Here is a 6,758-nt window from a genome sequence, read left to right as displayed (position 1 = left end):
ACTGCAAGAAAAAAATATTATATTAATCTACAGTGACCACAGCTTTTGTTTTTATGCCGACTACAAACAATGCATTAAAGGTGGCTGTAAAAAGTTTCTCCACAACAAGCTACCTTTTTTTCTGATGTTCATCCATATCCTCTGCATGTTCCAAACTGTCTTATTTCTCTCAGAATATAAATAAATATACTGCTGCTCCCATTTAAAACCTGTTAAAGATAATCACACACTATTCTTCACTCGTGAGGAAACGTCATGACAGCCAGCACAGAAGTGAACTGTTGATACCCAAGAGGGATTTAAGGAGGAGGATCTCTCTCTAAAGCTACTTAAGGGTGAATTACAGGGATACTGGAGGTTGGAGAGGTTAAAGAGCGTTTGTAGACGACGGGCTTCTGTGTGCTCTTTGTGCTTTGAAAACTTTAACCAAATTAGTTAAAGGCAACATTCAGCAGGCCTCTTCTTATCCTATTATGGTTGGGCCATCTCCATTGGATATTAGGATTTGAATATCTAGACAGGCTTCACTTCATGTTACGTAATGCTGTTTGAAGCAAACTGCTGGCTCCAGCTGACACCAGTAAAAGGCTAAGACATTAATCAGATAATTCAGTTTTACGTATATGTTCTTGCTTAAAATACTAGGCAGGTTAAATGCTTCATATGGTTTGCAATCAGAACATATAATTGTAATTAAAAAAGTTTACATAAACATTCTAGGAGCAACGTAAATCCGGTCTAAATTATAATCAATATAATGAATTTTATAATTGCAGTGCATATAAGCTCATTATTTCTAACCCTTTGCTGGACTGGTGAACGGCCTGAGATATTTATGTGATACACTAAAACCTTTCACACTGAGAGAAAGGGCTGCACGTAATGATTATTTTCATTAGCGGTTATTCGGTCCATTAAAGGGGAAATACTGCAGTTTTTTTTAGCTTAAGTTACCTTAACTGAACAGCTTCGGAGTCATTGGAATGGTTATATGACTTTCTTTCGAGTTGAATGGTGGTCGTCACTCTCCCCCCTAGCACCTGTGAGCGGAAAAACCACACTTGCAACTTTGGGCCGGCTAGCGAGGAGAAACGAGTAAACATAGGAGCTGCCAAATATCTATTCCGAAGCTATAGGGGGAGCTCTATAGAGAAACCTGCGAGAAAAAAGCGAGAAAACAGTGAAGAGATGGCCAAAACTGCATAGCGCCCCTTTAATCTTTTCAGTTCATTGTTTTATCAAAAGACTCTCCATCAAAACATCTTCAGATGTCTGGTTTTGGTTCGACCACCAGTCCAACGCCTAAAGATGTTTAGTGAACAATTATAAAAAAAAAAAGAAAGCATCAAATTATTTTAACCAAAATGCTGTAGCCAGCAAATGGACCAGCAGAGCACCTGCAGCGTGGCTTTCTATATTTAGGATTTTGGTTTTGAAACCCCTGCACACATAGGGAACTCACATAGGTGCTTTCACTTTTACACCTGATTAAACCTCCTCTCTGGACTCTACTCAACATGGTACAGGTACTATAAAGCCCATAGGAAGCTCTCACTTCCTGTTTGGCAGTTTGGACCCATGTCCTGCGGGTACTACGGATGGGACGACGTCTGCATTCTTGAAGACAGAAGTAAGTTATTGTTAGTGGACACTTCTTTCTTTCCACTGAAGCACCGCTGGTTCGTGTAACATTTAGATTTCTGGTTTTGGAATTTGAAATGTTATATTATACAGCCACTAAATCCACACTGGAGTGTTTAAATGCATTAACCAATGTCCCTCATCTGTGTGTAAGTGGAGAGAAATGGCAGTTTGTTAATCAGAGTCCTCTGTCTGTGACATTAGTCAATCACACACTCCCCTCAGAGCCAAATGAGTCACGGCAGACATGTTGACATGCCATATAAAAAAAAAAGGTGTATTCCAAACCATTAATGATGGCTGCATTCCACTTAGGAGAGGCCCTGGTATTGTGCATGACGTACTCAGGTGTGTTCTGTGTGGTGGTGTACCCTTACAAGATGCTGCCCATCTACTCTGAGAAGATCATCGAGATGTATAAGGGCAAGAAACGCCACGAGGTGCCGCCTCACATCTACTCCATCACAGACAACGCCTACAGGAACATGATGCAAGGTGTGTGTGTGTGTGCTTGTTTAACTATATTTGTGGGTCCAAAAATACTCCAGTCCAGTATACTTGTGGGGTCCCGACAGCTTTGTGGGGCCAAAATGCTGGACCCCACAAGTTTAAAGGGCTGTTTTAAGGTTAAGACTTGGTTGTAGGATTATGGATAGAATTAGGTTAGGGTTAGGGTAAGGGTTAAGGTTAGGCATTTAGTTGTGATGGTTAGGGTAAGGGGCTAAGGAATGAATTATGTCAATGACAGGTCCCCAAAAAGATAGTGCCACAAACCTGTGTGTGCGCGCGTGCGTGCGCGTGTGTGGGTGCCCGTGTGTGTCCTACATTGATATCTCCGTCCCCCTTTTGGTGGTTTTGTTGTACACTGTTATCATTTCATGATGATCAGGCATCTAGTAGAGCTCGCAACATCACATAAAAGATCCTAGACACTTATTTTATTGAAAATGTTTCTAATTTATATTTATGACTTTTGCAGTACTTGCTTTTTATTTTCTCTTACTGTGATGATTGTTATGAGAATACCAAGAAAATGTACTTGTATGTGAAAATCTGATTCTATAATTCTTCAATGCAGACTTTTTGACTTGTCACAGCAGAAAAAAACAAGTTAAACCCATTTATTGTTGTACTTCTTTAATGATTATTTTTGTAATGATTAATCAGTTACACCTGTGCTTTTTCCTGCTAACAACACCTGACTAGAGGTCTACTCAGCCAGTGTAACCGGACACACCTTTGTGGGTGTGCGCAGAGCCCTCAACAGTGGCCAAAAACATGAATGAATTTGGTAATCGTCTGACTTTTCATCTGGTGCCATAATAACTTTGACAATTTTAATTTATCCAACTCTCATCGGCCTGAAATGTACTTTGTGATAAGAACTAATTAGCAAATGTAAAAAAAAAAAAAGGAAACATGGCAAGAAAGAGACATGACAAATATTAGGCCTATACCTGCACACTGTTAACAGTGTCACACTTTCCAGTCCACATAGAATATGTAGCAAGACTATTCAGTTGGGACAGTAGTAGCTAACTTTTCAGGTATTTTGAAATAAGCCTCAAGACCAGACCTCAGAGTATTTCTCGTATTTAGAAACGGAACAGGCATAACTATCTGCTTAAAGTTAAACGGACGATGTTATAAACAGATTTTTAATTTTTACATTTTTGTTCTTCTATAAAGCCCCCACATGTGTGAAGCTTTTTTAAAAGTTAATCATGGTCCTTTACTGCAGCTGCTTCACCAGCTCTTCGTCGTCCATCTCAGAGTCTGGTGGTTTTTGCAGCTTCGATATTTTATCTCGGCCGAACTTCAAATTGGGTTTGAAGTCCACAGAGATCATCTCCTTCTGAATCCTCTGCTCCCTCTGCCTCCTCAACAGAGCCAGGATCTCCCTCCTCTGGTCGGCCATGGCCACGTACCGCTGCCTCTCCTCCCGTCTCTGCCGGAGAGCAGGGACACTACTCGGCGGCTGCGGGACGGCGGGGTGTTTGGAAATGATGACGCTGCTGCTGCGCTGCGTACGGGACACCGGCAGTCTCTGACGGATGTCTGCGGACACCAGCCGCGATTCCAGGGGCGGCAGGAGAGACAGTGAGCTCCACAGTTGCCGTGCGTGGGACACGTCCTCCGGAGAAGAGCCGTCAAACACGGTGAAGCATTTATCAAAGTCCTCCTGCTCCGGGGGCTCAGACATTTTACTCTTAGTCCAGAAGACGGTAACAAGAAGAAAACAATTAAACTGGGTTAACACTGGTTTAGCTAATAAGCTAATAGCAAATTAAGTGCATAGACAGTTAACGCTACCTAAGCGCGCTGTAGTTAATTATGGTCACCATGGAAACGAGAAAGTGTATCCTTCCGCGCAAACCTTTCAAAATAAAAGGAGGTTATTGACCTTTAGAGTAAATTGCGGGAAGATGCCCCCTTAAAGGGATAGTTGGGATTTTCTGAAGTATGGTTGAATGTGGTACTTATCCATAAGTATCATATCAATAGATGGCGGTCAGCACACCCTCAGTTTTGGAGATGCAGGCAGAAGTACCAGCACGAAAGCATGTACTGCTGTGATTATGACACGCACCTAAATGTATCATAAAGTCTCGTTTGAGCCACACTTTTTACCGTTCAGGGAAAATGTTGCCACACTGGTTCTCCGTCATCTCCATGGTGTCTTGAAAAGTGAAGCTACAGGCTACCGGTGTTACGCTGTGCCTTAGCACGTTTTGGACCGACTCCCAGTGTTGGAATACTTTTGAGTAAAATACAGCCACACTTTAGAGCGTTTAGCTTTAAGCTTTTAACCATAATACTAGCTAGCTAACGGTAGGTTTCCCTATACCTTCTGCCTATATATCTATGCCTTCTGCCAAGTGTAACGTTAATGCTAACTAGCATCACATGCAGTTATGCATAAAGTACTTACAGTTGGGTACAGAGTTGTCTGGTAGATTTACAATTACAATGATTAGGAGCACAGTATCAGACCCTAACTTTACTGTTCATTAGGCATTCATTGTTAACATGTATTATATTCGTTTTTATAGGTAATTTTTGCTATGTAGTACTAACAAGTAACTACAGCTGTCAAGTGTATTGAAGCAATATTTATTAATTGTAGCCTAATATTTTCCTCTGAAATGCAGTGGAGTAAAGTGTGTTAACTAAGATAACAGAAAATGGAAATAGGCTACTCAAGTAAAGTAAAAGTACCTCAAAGTTGGTGTCACTTAAGGTACTCACCAGTCTCCACCTCTACTAATTAGTGACAAATCCTATTTACTCATCAGTATAACAGTAAACTACTCGACATCACATCCGTGTACAAATTCAAAGCTTTTAATTTGAAGACAGAACAATTAAACCTGTCCTCTCGCTGTGATTGGCTGGATGCATGTCGCTCGCGGCTGCTGCCAACTATGGAAACGAAGCGGGTCGCGCGCGCGGCTCCACCCCCAGGTGTCGCGGGGCGGTTTAAATAGTGTGGAAGAAGGAAGGACCAAATCCTCATCATCATCATCATCAGTTCATTTACCTGACATGATTTTCTCATATCCCTGGTGTTGAACCTCCATTCTGCTGCTCTGAGGGCTGAAGCACTGCACAGTGAGTATAAGGACTTTCTTTATTATTCATATATTATACGTTTTATATAATACAGGGGACAGGTAGAGGCTTTTCTACTTTCATGCAAGGAATTCTATTGTTCAATTAGTTACAAATGCCAATGATATTAACCTATTTAAACGTGCAAAATGACTTTAAATAGTAGCTTATTAATAACTAAAGTCATATTTCTGTAGAGCAATATGTTTTCATATTTGCTGTTAAAGAGTAATACATGGATTATCCATTATGGATATGATAAATAAAGTTTGAGAGATTTAGGATAATGCAGCAGGCTATTGGTTTTAAACTAGTGTTAAAAAGGTTTAAAAAAGAAAGAAAGAAGAAGCTCCAGGATCGTATTTAAATCATTAATCTGGTTTGTTGACAGTTAAGTAAATCTTTAATTGTAAAAATAAAAACTTTATTAGAGATGCTGCATATTTATTCCTGCTCACATACCTGCTGTGTGTGTGTGTGTGTGTGTGTGTGTGTGTGTGTGTGTGTGTGTGTGTGTGTGTGTGTGTGTGTGTGTGTGTGTGTGTGTGTGTGTGTAGTGTGCTGCTGCGGTGTGTGTGGCAGCCACACATGGATGCACCTTGTGTAATGTCACCATTTTGGTGTAAACGGTAAGCTTGGCTGGACACATGAGCTGCACCTTATAAGGTAGTATGCCTGCTAAGTCCCTAGCATCCCTCTTTGGGCTACCAAAGCTACCAGGAGCAAAGGGTTAGCCAAACATGGGCATTCCAGCATGGCAGCTGGGTTGTTTGATTATAGGGGTTATCTGTTTGCTGCTTTTCATGTTTTATTGCCGGCTGTTCAATGGGAGGTCAAAGCAGCCCTGTGACCTACCTGAAGAGGCAGAGGCGAGGATAAGGGAGTAAGTAGCTCATTGCAAACCTACAGGGAAATGCACCAAGGCGGTTATCTGCAGTAATCTGTCACTAAAACCAAATGTAAATGATCCGAGTCACAGGTGGATGCAAAGGCAGCCGTTTGAGATCATAGAAGGAAGGAAGGAAGAAAGAAAGCGTGAGCTAATGTGTTTTATTGATGCCCGTTTGTCTTCTGTGTGATGATTCCAGCTGTGTGACAGTCACTGAAGATAGACTGATGGTTTATATCCTCCTCTGTTTGTCGTTATGTGGAAGTTTGCTCTCTCTGTTCAGTCAAACTGTGATAACAGATGTGTAGGGTTGTTTGCTCGCTGTATTTTTCCAGCTCTGTCAATTAAATCTGCTCAACCGAGGAAGGTTTTGAGTGTTAAACTCTTAATAGATTATACCTAAAGGTGTTTTTTTTTTTCCTCCAGACTTTAACTTTGAGTGTTGCTTATGTGGGCATAAATTGAAAATGCTACAGAGAAGTTTTTACTTAACATTTCTTCGGCACTTTAGACCCTCAAGACTTTTTACAATATTGTGTTAATGAGTTAATTAGTTAAGGCACTGCAAGTTTATGTATATAGCACATTTCATACACACAAAAATGGTAAATGAATT

General features: G+C 40.9%; 2 protein-coding genes across 5 annotated transcripts in view; one reads left to right on the top strand and one right to left on the bottom strand.

The window, feature by feature from the left end:
• The first annotated feature begins 1,962 nt into the window (after nucleotides 1-1,962).
• Nucleotides 1,963-6,758, top strand: part of LOC120574739 (myosin-11-like) — a 45,583-nt gene continuing 40,787 nt past the window's right edge. For both annotated transcript variants that reach the window (XM_039825159.1, XM_039825158.1), the window contains exon 1: nucleotides 1,963-1,989. In XM_039825159.1, the coding sequence (XP_039681093.1) occupies nucleotides 1,977-1,989 (13 nt within the window). In that variant the 5' untranslated portion in view covers nucleotides 1,963-1,976. The remainder of the gene's footprint in view (nucleotides 1,990-6,758) is intronic.
• Nucleotides 2,776-4,967, bottom strand: hoatz (HOATZ cilia and flagella associated protein). Of its 3 annotated transcripts, none has more exons than XM_039825160.1 (2): nucleotides 4,891-4,967; nucleotides 2,776-3,850 (listed from the first exon to the last, which is right to left on the bottom strand). In XM_039825160.1, the coding sequence occupies exon 2, from the start codon at nucleotides 3,842-3,844 to the stop codon at nucleotides 3,374-3,376; it is 471 nt and encodes a 156-aa protein (XP_039681094.1). In that variant the 5' UTR covers nucleotides 3,845-3,850; nucleotides 4,891-4,967; the 3' UTR covers nucleotides 2,776-3,373. The 3 variants fall into 3 exon arrangements, with proteins under 3 accessions (XP_039681094.1, XP_039681097.1, XP_039681095.1); XM_039825163.1 differs by lacking the exon at nucleotides 4,891-4,967 and adding an exon at nucleotides 4,861-4,876; XM_039825161.1 differs by lacking the exon at nucleotides 4,891-4,967 and adding an exon at nucleotides 4,273-4,290.

Source organism: Perca fluviatilis, chromosome 15, assembly GCF_010015445.1.
Source record: "Perca fluviatilis chromosome 15, GENO_Pfluv_1.0, whole genome shotgun sequence".
Classification (NCBI taxonomy): Eukaryota; Metazoa; Chordata; class Actinopteri; order Perciformes; family Percidae; genus Perca; species Perca fluviatilis.
Note: the sequence above shows the minus strand (reverse complement) of the source record. Positions and strands in the feature narration are given on the sequence as shown.